This window comes from Dipodomys spectabilis, unplaced genomic scaffold, assembly GCF_019054845.1.
Source record: "Dipodomys spectabilis isolate Male_0828 unplaced genomic scaffold, ASM1905484v1 ptg000231l, whole genome shotgun sequence".
Taxonomy (NCBI): domain Eukaryota; kingdom Metazoa; phylum Chordata; class Mammalia; order Rodentia; family Heteromyidae; genus Dipodomys; species Dipodomys spectabilis.
The window spans coordinates 3,933,918-3,951,530 of record NW_024870908.1 but is presented as its reverse complement, the minus strand read 5'-3'; the positions used below and the strand labels follow the sequence as shown (position 1 = coordinate 3,951,530).

General features: G+C 41.2%; 1 protein-coding gene across 1 annotated transcript in view; it reads left to right on the top strand.

The window, feature by feature from the left end:
- CUNH16orf72 (chromosome unknown C16orf72 homolog) overlaps positions 1-16,851 on the top strand; it is a 28,554-nt gene extending 11,703 nt beyond the window's left edge. The window contains exon 4 of the mRNA XM_042698383.1: positions 13,781-16,851. Coding sequence (XP_042554317.1) covers positions 13,781-14,025 — 245 coding nt within the window. The 3' untranslated portion in view covers positions 14,026-16,851. The remainder of the gene's footprint in view (positions 1-13,780) is intronic.
- Positions 16,852-17,613: the final 762 nt, after the last annotated feature.

Here is a 17,613-nt window from a genome sequence, read left to right as displayed (position 1 = left end):
GAATGCCCTTATTCATACATCTGTTTCTCTCTGCTTTTTACTACAGACTTACAGAACAGACTGTTAATGTCTCTATGATGATATGTCAGGAAAAACTAAAACAATAGCAGCAAAATGAAAAAGGTAAAACAGAGAAGCAAGATGAAAAAAATTGATTAAATCTAACAGATGATGGAACAGGTAGAAGCAACTGCTAGTGAGGCAGGCCAGTGAATCCTGTTAAAAGTCTTCCTAGGCCATGGAGTGGGTCATCTGAAAATTAGCCTGGTAATTAATAAATATAGTGGGATATGTATGATCCAACTTTTAATGCCTATAATCTGAAAACTTTTTTTTATTCCTTTTTGTAACTAGAGTATGGAGTTGGGAAGTAGTTTTTCCTGATAGCAAGTTTTTTTTAAAAAGAAAAAACACTGCAAGAATCCCCTCTTGTATGGATTCACTGCTATGCATTCTACACTGTTTCCAAATACTAGAATAGTAAAGCTGCTCAGAACTCTTTTTTTTTTTTTTTTGGTCGGTTGTAGGGCTTGAACTCTGGGCTTGGGCGCTGTCCCTCAGCTCAAGGCGAGCGCTCTACCACTTCAGAACTTTTTAAACTTGGGCACAAATGAGCTTAATCTGATCCTACTGAACTTGGGTTTCACATATTTCTTCTTTGGGTTGGAAAGTCAGTTACAAGAGGGATACATAGTTGGTCAGGTTAATGTCAGTGATATAGTGAGTTTTCTTATCTCTTGACTTTTCATTAAGTGGCATTTATGATTCATTCCATGCTAGTATTCTGTCAAAGACAGCTTTAAGAAACAAGCCTTGCTTGCTGTAAAATCTTTTGATCTTTTATTTAAAATTTTCTGAGACTGGGACTCAAACTTGGTACTTGACACTTGATAATTGGCTAGCAATCTACCACAGTTCCAACCCCTGTAAAACCTTGTGTGTGAGTGACACTGGGTCCTGCTAGACAGACTATTGCTGAGCCACACATTGGCCTGCTGTAAAATCTTTTTTTTTTGGGTCCAGTCTTGGGCCTGAACTCTGGGCCTGGGTGCTGTCCCTCAGTTCTTCAGCTCAAGGCTGGTGCTCTACCACTTGAGCCACAGCGCCACTTCTGGCTTTTTTCTTTTTGCTTATGTGGTGCTGAGGAATTGAACCCAGGGCCTCATGCATGCAAGGCAAGCGCTCTACCACTGAGCCACCTTCCCAGTCTCTGCTTTAAAACCTTAATGCAATAGTGTGTATAGTAAGAAGGGCAAGCTATCCTCCTCCTCAAGAAAAAACTCTGCTCTTGACTCCTGTTACATTTGCTCAAATTGAATCTGCTCAACCAGTGACAATAATAGCTACATTTGAACTTTGGGAGTTCCAGTGATGATACAGTTATAGAAGAGACAGTTTAAGCACAAATTGTGAGATGGGGGCTGGTTGTTGAATTCAGGGCCTTGTGCTTGCTAGGCAAATGCTTTACCACTTGAGCTAGGCCTGCAGCCCAGTTCTCCCCGCTTTTGGAAACAGTCTCATCTCACTCAGAAGACCAGGCTGGCCGGGAATTGGAAATGGTACCCCACTCTGCATCACACAAGTGCTAGGATTACTGGTGAGCATACTCTGCTCAGTTTTAAATAGTGATTTTTTTTTTCCAAACTTGTCAATGCTGGGCATGGAACCAATGCCTTGTGCATGCTGGGCAAGTGCTGTACTACTGAGCTGTATCCCCAGCCCAATTCTGAGGGTTTTAAAAAGCCGAAATAGGGTTGAGGACGTTGCTCAGTGATAGGGTGCTTGCCTAGCATGCATGAGTCACTGGGCTCATGCCCTGTCACTGAATAAAACCAAACAAAAATTTTAAATATAAAACTTTTGGGGTGGAAAAGTAGTTATAAAGTAGCTATACATGAGAGACAACTTACTATTCAGGTTCATACCTCTAGTTCATGCAAGTAAGATTAATTAAGTAATAAGGCCTCTTGAAACAACAAGTAGTATACTGAATTTTACAGCTTTAGTGATTTGCAAGAATATCAGTGTGCTGAAAAAGCTAGTCTGATCTGAGTGTTTAAAGGTAAGCATTTAAAGGAGGTTTAGGAAGAAGGCCTTCCTTACTAGAAATGTATATTCACAATTATCTTTACCTGGTATCCTTATGAACTGATTTGTCATAGTTAGTAAATTTGAAGTAAAAACTGTTAGGGAGGTCTTCTATTTTTTAGTTTTTTTTTTGTTATTACAAAGGTGATGTGCAGAGGACTTAACAGTTACATAAGTCAGGTTAAGAGTACATTTCTTTTTTGGCCATTTCTGGGGCTTGACCTTGGGGCCTGGTCACAGTCCCTGAGCTCCTTGGTTCCTCAAGGTTAGCTCTATCACCCAGCCAAAGCACCTCTTCTGGTTTTGTTTTTGTTTTAGTGGTTAATTGGAGGTAAGAATCTCAAAGACTGGCACGTAAAGCCTAGGCTGGCTTCAAACCCATGATGCTCAGATCTCAGCCTCCCGAGTAGTTAGGATTGTAGGTGTGAGCCAGCAGCACCGGCTAATAGTACCAATGGACAGTGTTACCCCTGCCCTTGTTCTATCCCAATTTTTTTCCTCTAAAGCGGTCTTTTAAAATGTATTTGGAAGCTTTTCATAAAATTTTTTTTTTTTTTGGTCATTTATGGGCCTGAACTCTGGGCCTGGGCGCTGTCCCACAGCTCTTCAGCTCAAGGCTAGTGCTCGACCACTTGAGCTACAGCAACACTTCCGGCTTTTTCTGCTTATGTGGTACTGAGGAATTGAACCCAGGGCTTCATGCATGCAAGGCAAGCACTCTACCACTGAGCCACCTTCCCAGCCCTAAAATATTTTTCTTATTGGTGGTACTAGAGATTGAAACTAAGTCTCCATAGGTCCCCTCCTGGCCATAAGCTATGGCAATCTGCCTTTTAGGTCTCCCGTCCTTGCTGGGATCACAGGTGTGTGCCACTGAATTTAGCTTCCCATTTAACTTGGGATAAGTGGACACACTGGATTCAGCTATGGGTTGAGGAGTAGTCTTGCCAACATTTCTTCATGCAGACCTCCCAGCTGTCATTCTAGCCTCCCAAGTAGCTAGGATTAGAGGTGTGAGCCACTGAATCCTTCCTTAAGGAAACATCTTAATTAGGGTATATTCTGTGTCAGAACTTAGTTTTGCATATAGTTGACTTTGTCAAATTTGAAATATTACTGAGGACAAACCAAAGTTTTTCAGATCTTTCCATTTGAGGAAAAGTCTGCATTTTAGGTTTCCATAGAAGGAACAAAGAGACATGGGAAAAGAATATGAGGCAGACTTGTTCATAAAGTATATTTCACTTTCCTCCTTTTATCTCTTTTCTGTCTTTTATCTCTTTATGGAGGTGGTTTTTCTCTTAAGTATTTTCAGCATTTTCCAAACACTGCCACAACCAATATCTACACCAAACACACCGGTGTACCAAACATTTGTGTTTTATTTGAAGAAAAAGATGAGGTATTTGCAGAGTAATTCATGTACACAGAGTGTAACAGTAAGTTAGAGCTCCTGATAGATAACCTCAATGAATCTTGGGGTGGCCCACTTTAGCAAGAGAGAATAGGTAAAGAATTTCAATCAAAAGCACATCGTTCAGTTAATGGTTCTTAAAACAGTTTCAGTCAAAACAGCTTTAATTAATGATTGGCAGAGTGTAAAGCTATAACCAGTACTTATATTTTTGACATATCTTGAACTTGTTAATACTCAGTTGATTTTTTTTGTGTGTGGGGGGGTCTTAACCTTGTTAATCTTCATCTTAAAATAACATTGAAAATTTACTGAAAGCTGAATTAAACTCAGTATAAACAGATTTCAAGTGGATTAAAAAAATCCCCCTCGACTACTTTGGTTCTCGCCAATGTTTTTCATGATAATTCTTGGAGCCATCCTTGCTCTAAAAGAAAGAGCCTCTCCTTTTCTTTTGCTTGGGTCTCAGGATTCTAGGAATAGCTACCACCTTTGCAGGTCCTTCAAGGGGCCAGATTCGTAAGTCTTTAGATTTCCCTAGTCTTTCAAACTAGTCATTGTCTTCTATCATTGTCCTGTGGAGCACACCTCCTAGTGGATTCTGTAGTCATTTGTCTTCAGATGACATTCTCACACAACTCAGCCTTCTGTTCCAGTGATAGCTAGCACACATCAGCTCCTACAGCTTCTTCAGTCAGGAAGATAAGCAACTGGAGAGCTTCCTTTTTTCCTCCCTCATAGTTGTTGGATTTGAAGTCCTAAATGTGATATGTGTAAGATAAAACCTTAGGGTTTTGTTTTCCTTCTTACTAGTACCTGGATTTGAACTTTCAGGCCTTGCTTTTTGCTGATTATTTTGGGGATAGAATCTCAAGAACTTTTCTCCCTAGGCTGACTTTGAATGTCTGTCTTCTAGATCTCTGTCTCCCAAGAAGCTAGGACTAGCTAGGATTATAGACATAAGCTTAGGCTAATCTTTCTGCTCTTGCTTCCCATTTCTGAACTGTCAGTTTTTCATGAGATCACTGTAGGTATCTTTTCTCTTGTCACATTTCTTCTAAACATTACAAGGTAGTATGGTCCCCTCTTAACTTGTCAGAAATTCCAGCTATACCATGTTAACCCTAAAGTGCTGTGTGTGCTCTTGTACAAGTCTTACCTCCCCCACCTTTTCATTCTCTTTAAGACTGATCACCGGGGTGGGGGAATGTGGCTTAGTCATGTAGAGTGCTTGCCTAGCATGCATGTGGTTCAATTCCTCAGTACCACATAAACACAAAAAACTGGAGTGACTCAAGTGGTAAAGCACTAGCCTTGAGCACAGAGGCTCAGTGACAGTGCCCAGGCCCTAAGTTCAAGCCCCAGGACTAACAAAACAAAACAAAAATCACACAACGCTTCTGTAGTGCTGCTTTCCTTTTTTACTTTTTTTTTTTTTTTTTTAAGCAGAATCTGCTGTGTGGGCTAGAGTGGACTCAAACTTTTGCAATCTTCTACTTTAGTTAGCTTCCTAAGTGCTGGTATTTCCAGTGTTTGCCACCATGACCAACCGATTTTCCCTTCCCTCCTTCTTAGTGGGGTTTGACCTCTGTAAGTTAGGCGTATGTAAATTGACACTGTAGAATTGACACTTAATTCTCTCATTCTTAAAGCCTTTCCTAAATTAGGCCTTACTTAATATCCAGGCAGTTCCTTCCTGTTGATTGGGGCTATGTTAGTGTGGGGCTCCTTGTTTGGTTCCTTTTGACTTCTGTAGAACCTACCAGAGTCTGGTACAGTTGTAGTTTGAAGTTATTTACAGAGGTAACACATAGATCTGAGAAGCGAGTGACTTCACGCAGTAGGATCTGAGACCTGGAAAGAGTTGAGGATTGCAGTCCCCAGATGACTAGAGGATGAAACCTGTGTGTAAATCTAAGGATGCAAAAAATAGAATCTTAAATTAGAATAAGCCCTTTGAAGGGCTTGAGGCCTTTCTTTAAAGACATGAGCAAATAGACAAACTTCCTGTGTCTCTGATCTAGATTTGAAGATGAATATGAATGGTTTGTGGCCAGTTCACTCCACTATGTGTCTTTGGCTCACCATAGCGGGAAGAATGCTGTCATGCCCTATAGAATCTTGAACCACAGTGCCACTCCTGGCCTTTTCTGTTCCTTGGGTACTGAGGAATCCAACCCAGGGCTTCATGCATGCTAGGCAAGCACTCTACCACTAAGCCACCTTCCCAGCCTCCCAAGTCATCTTTTCGAAGGTAATACACTTATGTAGTATGAGAGCCTGTTCTCTATGGTACTGTGTTCTTTTCCTTGAGAAAAGGTTTGTTGGTTAGTTCTGAGTCTGGTGTGGGTGTCTCTGCCTGCTCGTGGTAGACAGGACATAAAATAGTGGACTTAGCACTTAACCCTGGATGTCATGTCGCAGTGGTCTTTGAGGATCCTTTGCCTCTATAAACTGCAGCTTTCAGCGCTGTTAATTTAGACAGCCATACTACTCCTTCCTTAGATATTACTTGCTAAGCTCTTGGACTTGTTACCTGTTGCCAAGCTAGGGAAATAGGTTACATGCTCTTTCACCTCACTGAAGAGACATTAGGGTAGGTAGATAGGTAGGTGTTTGTTGGAGTAGAGGAAAAACTGCTGGGATTTGAATTCAAGGCTTTGCCAGGCAGGTGCTCCACCACTTGCCATACCACCCGGCCTGAGAGCTTCTGAGTTCACTTGCCAGGCTTATGTTGTCTCAAAAGCTTAGTTTGAATTGTTTGTCTTTGTGAACTCTGTTGTCATTGCTGGAATTGGTTCAAGGGTACATAGTGAGGAGGGGCATGTATTCTGAAGGCAGAGCCAGATGCTGGGTGAAACTTCACTTATCTCTCCCCCCCCATCACGTCACTTCAAAGCCCCCATCATTTTGTAGCTTGCTGACCCCGGCTCACGGATATTTGCTGCTGGGTGCCATTAGCTCAAGCCTGTAATGAGGGCTGAGGCCTTAGGATTGAGGTTTGAAGCCAGCCCAGACAGAAGAGTCTGTGAGACTCTTTAACTCCAATGAATCAGCAAAAGACTAGAAGTGGAGGTGTGGCTCAAGTGGTAAAATGTCAGTTCTGAGTGAAAAAACCAACCTATAGAAGCCTGAGGCCCTGTGTTAAGCCCCAGTACAGACACACAAGAAAATCAGATACTTAGTTTTTATTGGCTAGATAACTGACCATCTTGACTGCAGTACTTGGAATCAACATCAGTATGCTAGAGTTTTTAACACTGAAATGATGCCTCATTTCACACAAAGGCCAGTAACAGGCAGGATCTGGTGTTATCATTAGGCACTGATGGGGAACACTGCCAACATTGGCACTTGACTGACATTTTCTTAGCAAAGAATAAAGAACAACAAGAAACAGTATCTTCTCGATTTCAAGTTTGTCTAATGTTGAAAGCAAATTAATAAGACTGTGGGCTAGTGCTTTTTGCCAGCATATGTGCTGAGAGGGACTTGAACAGATTCAGGCAATCCAGCCTTTACTGTGACACTTGGGAATTTCAAGAACAAAGCAAGAGATTGAATAGGTATTTTTTCTTTTCTTTTCTCTTTCTCTCCTTTTCTCCCCCCCCCCCCCCCCCCCCAATGGGATTTTGCTGTATTGCTCAGAGGATCTCAAACCCTTGTGTTCCAGCAGCAGTTGGTTGAACATTGAGTTTGGTGTTAGGTTTTCTGATTTGTGCTATTAAGTCCTGCAGAGGTGTGGCGGTGTTGTTTCTGGCCATTCTATAGCCCTTTCTATAGCCCACCACTATCTAATTCACAGAGTACACAAAAACACTCTTCGTTGGAGGGATGGGCAGGTGGCTAATAAAGATGGATAATTGTTTCTGACCCATTAGGAATCTGTTAGTGTGAAGAGTTTGATCAACAGGGAATCTGTTAAGGTCTAGTGGTTTTTTTTTGTGTGTGTTTTTGTCGGTTGTGGGGCCTTAAACTCAGGGCCTGTGTGCACTGTCTCTGAGTTTTATTGCTCAAGGCTAGGGTTCTACCATTTTGAGGGACAGTGCCACTTCTGGTTTTCTGGGGGTTAGTTGGAGATGAGAGTCTCAAGGACTTTCCTGCTCGGGCTAGCTTGGAACCATGATCCTCAGATCTCAGCCTCCTGAGTAGTCAGACTTACCAGGCATGATCCACTGGTGCCCGGCCAGGCCATTATGTCTTACATACCTTAAAACCTTCATTTCTAGCCTTTGCCCTATCTCAACTAACATCCTATGGGCTATATTTTCTTAAGGTCATTAAATTGCTTGACATGGTTGGATCTGGAGAATCTGGGTGTGGGGACACTGTTAGAAAAATGTGACTATTTGGATTTGGATTCAGGGGTTTTAAGTGAAGTCAGAAAAACAGTTCACCATGAAAAAATACATAAGGCAAATTCCTAAAATGGCAACCTCTTTAGAGTTCGTAAAAAGCTGTAATTTTTTTTTTTTTTTAGCTAGTTGTGATTTTAGCTAAACTTGAGTCAGCTTTTTTTCTTCTGAGTACAAGTGTTTTTGTAATGCCTTCTTTCTTTCTTTCTCTCTCTCCTTCTCTCCTCTCCTCTCCTCTCCTCTCCTCTCCTCTCCTCTCCTCTCCTCTCCTCTCCTCTCCTCTCCTCTCCTCTCCTCTCCTCTTCTCTTCTCTTCTCTTCTCTTCTCTTCTCTTCTCTTCTCTTCTCTTCTCTTCTCTTCTCTTCTCTTCTCTTCTCTTCTCTTCTCTTCTCTTCGAGTGAGTAAAAACGTTCTTTGGCCCAGGTATGCCAGAGTGAACCACATTTGTGAGAACCAACCTTTCCTGATGAAATTCCAGTTACTTGATAACACAGGAAAGAACTTTGTGTTTGGTTCTCTCATCCTCCCTGCCACTCACCCATCCCTCACATTGATGTAGCTAAATGTTTGGAAACATATTTTGACATTAAAAAAGAGAGAAACTTCTAGAAATTACCAGTGACAAAAGGGTTTATGTCCTCCCATCTTGCACTCCTGGCAGTGTGTGGAACATAGTATGTATGTGGAACGTAGTATGTCCATCGATTCTTGATGATGCTAATTGAATATTGCTGTCTGAACTTAAAAAAAAAAAATCAGTTGTGGGGCTTGAACTCTAGGCCTAGTGCTGTCCCTGAGCTCTTCAGCTCAAGGCAAGCACTTGAGCCACAGCGCCCCTTCTGATTTTCTGGTGGTTTATTGGAGATAAGAGTCTCATGGACTTTCCTGCCTGGGATGGCTTTTGAACTGTTATACTCAGATTACAGGCGTGAGCCACCAGCACCAACCCAGCTTGTCTGAACTTTTTGAAGTAACATAACTGATGGCTATTTACACTGAAGTGTGTCTCTGAAAAGCTTATCTAGAAATTAAGATGTAAGAAATTAATGCGCCAAAGCAATCTCTTCATTGTTCTAATTGATTATACTATAATTGATGATACTATTTCAGTCTTAAGTTCCCCCTAAAGGCTGGAACTTGTAACTAAATTGCTTTTCTTCCACTAGCCTCTAACAATGAGAACAAGTCAAGGCAATTAGATGGCATTAACAGTTGGAATTTTTTTTATTGAGGTGAAGTTGTTTGAAGTAGGACATTAGATTCAACATCAGTAATAAGAGTTGTCTTGAACGTGTAGTAATATTTTGTTGCCCTTTTTTTTTTCATTACAGTGAAAGAGGAGGCCATGTCTCAAAGCCAGTTTACTTACGTAGCACTTAATTTAGTAGTTACTGAGTTTAATATCCTTTTAATATACTCATTAATTTTCTTAAGTAAATTCTTGGAAAATTTGAAAATTTCCAAAAATAAAGTATTCAGTATCTTGTGATCTTACTATATAGCGATAAATGCAGTTCAATGTTTGGTGCATTTTCTTTTTTTAATGTATAAATATTAAACTTATTTCATAGTTGAGATCATATTGCATATATGGTACTGTATCTTGCCTTTTTCATTTTAACATGAGCATTTTTTTCTCCCATGGCTTTAAAAACTGTCTTCGAAAAATGGAAAGCATTTTGGGCTGTCAGCATTAACTGAAAATGTTTTCTTGGTGTGACACATGTATCTTTGTAATTGGTTTGATTTATTTAGTGTGCTTTACTTCAATAAAAATTCAGTATTTCACTGTACAGCTTGGGGTGGGGAGTGGTATCTACTTCACATTACCACTGTCTTCCTAGTAGAGTTGTTTTTAAGCTTGAGCTCCCTGCACATGTAAAACACTACATCCACACCACAGTACTTGTCTGCCCTGTGTGCACATTTGAATAGTGAGTACACTTCATTCCAAGGAGTGGAAATGCCAGGTTAGGGCTTCCAGGCAGGGTGGTACCCACTTTGTTCCAGCTTTGGGGATTTCAGATCCTGAGCCTGTGCTGGTGGGTCTCCAGTGCCTGTTCCCTTCCACCGGGCGGAAGCCCCTCTGGCCACTGCAGTGGACCAGTGCAGTGAGATTGATTGGGTGGGCATTCACTCCTCTGCCTGTGTGTGACCTGTGTGCTAGAGGATGAATTACATGTAATTGACTTTGCGAACAGCATTTTATGACCCTAAGCATGAATTTGGTATGACAATAATAGCTGTGCTACTTTTAATAATTGCCATGTAACTTGGATTCCTATAATCTGGACTGTTAAGTTTGTTTTAGCTCCATTGAAAGTTTTCAGAGTATGATTAAGTCATCCTAATATTTTTCCTACTCCTGCACTAATCATTTTAAATGAATACAAAAGCTTTAAGACTGATGAGTTTTATTTATCTTGTATTAAGCAATTGAGACTTTTCTGTCTAATGCTACTTGTTCTGCTTGCTTTTTGTCAATTGATATTCCCATAGCCATTTTGAAAAAGTGTGTTTTTAGTAGAAATTAAGTTGTATGCCCTCAGGACGTACAACTTAGTTTTTTTTTGTTCTGAAGCATGTTTAGATTTTTTTGTATTTGTATAGGCCTGTGTTCATGTGGCTTAGCTAATAAGGTTTCCTAAAGCAACTTCCAGTAGTTGTCATTGGTTTATAAAATAAAATTTGGGCTGTTTAAAATGCATATTTTTTTTGGTTGTTAATCTTCAATTTTTTTTGTTTTGATACTTGTGAAAACTTTTGGGGGACTATTAGTGAGTCAAACTTTGAAAAGATTTTCACTACTTAGAGTAGGTTATGTGATTTTATTTGAGTTGTTAAACCCTAAGTCACAACCCATTAGAGAAAAACAGATTTTCCAGGAATAACAGCATTTTTCAAATTGGCCAAATGATGTTTAATGTGTATATATTTTTTAATGGAGAAGTTGAAACAAGAAACATTTGCTTGAAGTGAGTAGTCCCCTTCTGATGTAATGTTTTTATGAGGCTTTGGTATTTGTTTACTGCCATGGGACCCTAGGGACTCACCATTAACAATGGGTGGTTGTGTTGAATTCTTTGTGTAGTTTCAAACGATAAAAGGGGATCCTGAGTGTAATAACTGAAGTAGCCCAGTTTATTGCCAAGTTCTCAAATGTAATAGTTACCTCAGAATCTTTTGTATTATGGAGCAAATAATAAAAAGGGTGTATGAAAATATTGGATACCTTCTAGTAGTATATTATCTTGTGAGATTAGGGGAAAGGAACAGACAGACAACTCTCTCCCTGAAGAGTTTGTCTACATGTAGAACTGGGGATAAAAACCCCCCAACAATTTGTGAGTAATTGTAAGTGTGGCATTTGGTTGACTGACAAACTTGATTTTAGTTTAGTGAGCAGCCAGTAGCCTTCATTTATTTGCTTATTTGTTGAAGTCAGCAGCTAACTGAGTTTTTATTTCAGTGTATTTCAAATTGTGGGATAGGATTTTAACATATTCTTCTGCAGTATTCAGTGTTACTATGTTAGTTCACTAACCAGAGATGAAAAGACTGCTTAGAGGAACAAGAGATGATTTTCTTAGCCCCTTTTACCTTCTGTGTGTGTGTGCGTGCGTGTGCGTGCGTGTGTGTGTGTGTGTGTGTGTGTGTGTGTGTGTGTGTGTGTGTGTGTGTGTGTGTGGCGGCTGGAATTTCCTTTTTATTTTTTTGAAGTGAGCTTGTGGGTTGGGATGAGGAAGGTACAGTTCCCCTTTGAAGATGTTATTTGAAGAAGCAGGCAGTCAGAACTAAAGTGTGGGCCTTTGAGCATAGGAAAGAGGTTGCTTCTGTGGTCCAGATCTGGAAAACAGCTGCCCACAGGCACGGCTCAGGGCTGGGGTAGCTCACCCTGGTGACACCTGTCTGGTAGGCGGAAGGGAAATGCACAGAGGGGAAGGAAGCAGCTGGCAGGCTGGAGAACAGGAAGGAGTGGGAAGTTTGAGTCAGGAGAGGAGGCCACAAGTGCCTGGGAAAAAGAGGAGGGACAGGTTAGGAGAAGCAGGGAAGTTGCTGGAGGAGCTTGCAGGCCTTGGGTATTGGCCTGAGTAAAAGAATGCCAGTTACTGATGCTGGCGCTGCGTGATTCATTCTTAGGGTGAAACAGGAAGGAAGAGCTACTTATGGATCAGAGAGATGCTGCTGCTTGTCCTAGCCCCTAGGCTGCTGCCGCTTTGCCTAAAACAATTGAGGCTTTAAGAGGAGGTGGTGTAACAGTGAAGTTGGAGTATGGATTGCACCTGAAGGGCTGGTCTAAGCCCTTGCCTTTTGACCTTGAGTATAACCTTTTTTTGCTAGTCCTCCAAATGTTAGTATCTTTACCTTTAAAAAAAAATAGGTGATGGTCTTTTAGAGGTAGTAGAGGAAGGGACATGTAATTTTCTGAGATCATCAGTGGGAAGAGGGGGTGCATCTTCTAGGGAAGGCCGGGGGGGGGGACTGGTTGGGTAAGTGCAGAAAGGAGAAGTAGAAGCTGCCTGGAGGAAGGTCAGCAGTGGGAATTGGTTGGGGCCATGGAGGGGAACATTGTTCCAGAATATTTTAGAGAGAGAACATTTTAGAGTGAGAACTAGTGTAGGGGGGGGCCAGAGATTATTTTGTGTGTGTGTGTATGCGTGTGCGAGCGTGCGTGTGTGCGCGCGTACTGACTTTGGGGCTTGAGCTGTTGTGCCAAAGGCTGGTGCCAGAAGCCCCAGTTCTAGCTCTTGTTGATTAATTGAAAATAAGATTTACATGGACTTTTCCTGCCTGGGCTTGCTCCCAACTGTGATCTTCAGATCTCAGCCCCCTGAGAAGCTAGGATTAAGAGCCACGAGCACCTGGCCAGAGATTTTTTTCCTTTCAATTTCATTTTTAAGTTTAAGCCACATAATAGTTCAAAATTAGAGCAAATGGGCTTCTACCAAAACAAGCCACTAAGCTTATATTAAAATCTCAGGTACAGGCCCCTAGTCTTCAAACATGGGTTAATAATCATTGTAAATTTAGTCAGTAACAAAGTCTCTAGGTGAGGTTGGAGTAATCCAATGAAAAAGTCATATAGGTGGAGAGTCCACAGGCCAATTTAGGCTTCCAAAATTCAACACTATTACGATCTTTGTGGTCTGACCTGACTCAGGCCTTGCACACACAGTTTGATCTTGATCATTCAGTGTTGGAATATAAGTTTGCTCCTTAACTGTTTAAGATTCTAAGGAATGAGTGTTCCACAGTTAGTACTGGGCCTGTTGTGGGTTTCAGGACTTAATAGTAAAGCAGAATTCCTTACCCAACCCTGCCTTCCAGACTTGGGGTGTCCTGAGGGTATCAGATAATGTCCACACCTGGGAGTGATGATGATATGCCATCTGCCCAGGGCTTTGTATTCAAATGTCCTGGCATTTTCAGCTTGGCTGCGTGGGCACCTTGCCTAGGGGGCTTGTGGGACCACTCGGGCCTGGTAATGATTTCCTGCTGCCCCCATTTATTTATATTACATGTAGACGTGGTCCACGGATTGCGAAATGAAATGATCATGATCCAGTGATCATGAAATCACCGTGAAATGGTGATTGGATAACCAGATGTTCTGGTTAGAGCAAGCACTTCCCATCCTCATCTGAAAGTCACATAGAGTATCCCCCCGAAATAATAAGGGAGAATTTCATGATGGATATGACACATAGTAGGCTTTCTGTAACTGCTGTCAATATCACACCTATTGGTAGTATTGCCAAGGTCAGAGCTAGAGGAAGAGTTCTTCCAGAATAAAATGGTGACCCCTTACCAATATAACCAGCAGACATCGTTGACACTGACAACATGAAAGAAAAATAAAGTGGGTTGCTTTCGTAAGGGTCAAATAATTGAGCAACTCTAAAACCTCTTTTCTTCTTCCTAGGTCTTAGTGGTGCAATGGCTAGTATAAGCGTGCGTTCGAGTACCCCAGGCTCTCCTACACATGTAAGCAGTGGATCGAATGCTAGTCGAAGGAGAAATGGACTCCATGATGTCGATTTGAACACTTTCATATCAGAAGAAATGGCACTCCACTTGGACAATGGTGGAACTAGAAAGCGTACCTCAGCCCAGTGTGGCGATGTCATTACAGACTCACCAACCCATAAACGCAACAGAATGATCTAAACCGCAAACATTTTCACACCCACCATGCTGCTTGAGAGCCACTTGATCCTCAACATATACTATTATTGCAAAGGAAACATGAGGCCATCTTCCCTTGTTCACTGTTTAAGACAAGTGAATTCTATAGTGGTTGCCATAAAAGGAAGTTCTAGGTATTTACAGTAGATGCCTCTTGTAACTATGGCTTTCTCTCAAAACTATAACCCTAGCGGAGGACACCAGATATTGTATAGTCATTAGCAAGATCATCATAGGCAAACATATCCGTTCCAAGGCTAAAAGTGACCTTAACTGTATTTATTGTCAAAGGGAAAGGAAATATCAGATGTTTATTTGGTTATAGAATGCTTTTTTTTTTTTCCCCTCGTATCTTCCTTTTCTCCTTTTTTGGGGGTCCATTTCCTGCTGTGTTAATTTTGTTTCAACAGTATTGCCAGGTTCTTATAATTGTCTAAAAACATGATTTGGCTTCCTTGTCAAATCCACAGGCTTCCATTTTTGCAACCGGCACTGTACCATGCACCTGGTTTTTAGTTAGTTTTTTTTTTTTTTTTCTTCCAGTTTCTAATTCTGGTAATTGTGTGATGTAAAGAGGTGCTATGATGGTCATGCAATTAATACTTAATACTGAATCAATATACAGAACTCTATTGGATTCACTTTGTGTGTCTTAGTGCTCTAAAAATAGCAATATGATTAAACTGCCCCAGATTAACCCTATAGGCTTCAAATACTCAGTTTTCAGACAAGTACTACTTCCTGTGGGGGCTTCTTTCCCTAGGGTAAATGGAAACTGTCTAGACTGCATTCGAGGGGACGTGAAAGAGGGCATGACCTTTGAGAGTGGGCTTCCTTTTTGGTTCAGTGTTGGCTGGTGGGAGATGGATAGTGGGGCTCGCTATTCTAATCTTTCCTGTCCTGTTTTCAGTTTTCATGGATGCCCCACTGTTCAGTTTCCATTGTAGTGGGTGAAAGATGACAGAGCTCTTGTTTTACCAACTACTAATGTGATCACAACTTACTCTACCTTGTCCCTCCTCTCCTCAGAAGTACAGTTTGGAATCTCATCCTGGAAAAAGATGGAATCGCATGGAGGTTCTCTAGACATTAGTTAGATCTCAATAAAAGTGCTCATTAGAGTCCTCTTTGGGTAAATGTAAGACCTCTTGTAGCTACAGCGTTTTAGAGCATGCTTCATCTTCATTTTTACTATCTTGACTTGAATGATAGTCTTTTTTTAGATGAAGAACTGATGTCAGCCTGCCAGGTACTGTAATTTATTCTATCCTATTATTATATTATATATCAAGTTAGGACAGTGAAAAAAATGTTTCCTTGCAGACTTAGTCCAGTATCAGTTACTTCCTGTTCCTTAAATGACCATTGCAAATCAGTGTAAGGGTTTTTCAAGTAATTACTCACAGCACTTTGTTAAAAGTTTGCAATTTTTTCAGCCATTTAATAATACCTTTCTGTGAAGAAACTTTGCTAAGTTAACCATTATTGATTGGGTGGGATGTGAGTGGAATGTTAGAAATGTGGTGTGAATTGAAGTTCTGTATTATTAGATATAGCCCTTATTTAAAACAGTGAAACTCAGACTCAAACTAGGAATGAAAGTGAGGTATTCCACGATTTATTTTTTTTTCAAAAGTGGATCATTTTTTTGGGTTTGTTTGAGTATAATAGCAGGAAGAATTATAGCAATCTGTCATTTTACCTGAAACGGACAAGCCTATGTATTTTCAAGTTTCCCTTTGGAATATTCAGAAAGACATTTTGAGTTATCTTTGCTTTTTTGTCTTTGTGCATTTAGTCTGGATTTGGGTTTTGGCAGTGTGAGGTGTTGCCCCTGAGAGGCCAGAGCTCCGGTTCTGAAGGGTTTTGAGATAATCCCCCACATCTTGGTTCTATTTCCTCTCTCCAAGTTGAATAACAATATTTTTGGTTGTTTTGTTTAAGTTGGTGCTCTGACGCTTAATTAATCTTAGGGCCCTTTACTCTCAGTTGTCAAATTTTGATAAAACATGTGCCATTTTCTTTGGTAAGAGAAAGCAGGTCTTAATGTCTGCCAGAACACAGTTTATATGCCCATTGGCTCCATTAAACTTTTTAAAAACTTTAGCATCCGTTACTTTTTTCCATTGCATTAATACCAAATGCTTCTTGTCATCTCATTGTCCGCTTCCCTCCGGTCTCTGACCCCACTGCACGGAACAGCCCTGCGGGCTTCCTGGTCACAAAGGGAAATGATTTCTAATCTTGGAGAATTTTAGTCTTGACAGCTTAGTTCAAAATTTTGGGGAAGAATTTCTTTGTGCCTGTTTAAATGCAAAACAAATCATGAAAGATTGCACAATTGTTTGGTACTTTGAAAAAAAAATAACATTTGCTTTTCAGCCTTTTTTTCCTTTTTGAGACAGGGTTTTGCTATGTAGCCCCTGCTGGCCTCGACCTCTTACTCCTCCTCCTGCCTCAGTCTCTGGGATGCTGGGTGTAGAGAACAGAACAGGCTCATTTCACGCCTGGAGGTTTGTGTGGGGAACGCTTCCTTCGTGAAGGGGCGGGTCTAATTCTTAGTTCAGCTCCTGTTGCCCTACTTCACACTCCGATCTGTTCGCGTCTGCACTGCAGCGTTCTGAGCGTGGCTAATACTAAAGAACTTTATTATGATGTTTAGTATTTTGCACAGCAAAAGTAATGGAAAGCATTTGGCTAAACCTAAAGACCTGCAAGACAGCTTACTTCTTCAATGTGATTTACCCAACTGGAATAGTGACACACATCTTTTAAATCATAAAGTGAATAAATCATTGAAGATAACAATCCTGGGGTCGTCTGCAGTTTTGTTTTGGACACCAACACATGAGCAATTTATGGATAGAATCAAATGAAGTGTAGACTTCTGAAAAACTTCCACCCTTTCTACATAAATTCTGAGGGCAGTTGGGAGGCAGTAACTGGAGTGCTTGTGGCTGTAGGCCTGAAGATTTTTGCTCAGCAGAGAACTCAGTTAAGTTTTTAAAAAGAATCATTAAGTTGCTAGCATGATTTCTAACCTCTTTTTTTGGGGGGGGGGGTCCGGTCGTGGGGCCTGAACTCTGGGCCTGGGCGCTGTCCCTCAGCTCTTCAGCTCAAGGCTTGTGCTCTACCACTTGAGCCACAGTGCCACTTCTGGCTTTTTTCTTTTTGCTTATGTGGTGCTGAGGAATTGAACCCAGGGCCTCATGCATGCAAGGCAAGTGCTCTACCACTGAGCCACCTTCCCAGCCCTGATTTCTAACCTCTTACAGGTGTGGGTGTTGGGGTTTGAACTCAGAATTTCACTTTCTTGCTTGGCTTTTTTTCCCCCCTTCCTCAAGGCTGGAGTTTTACCACATGAGTTCCACACAGCTCCACTTCCGTTTTTTTGGTGGTGAAAAGGTAAGTCTCATGGACTTTTCCTACTGTGGAGCTGTGGTTCAAAGTGATAGAGCACTAGCCTTGAGCAAAAGTAGCTCAAGGATGGCATCTGGTCCCTGACTTCAAGCTTCAAGCTCCATGACCACCTACTCCCCCCCCAAGTCAGAGTAAGTGTCTGGATATGCA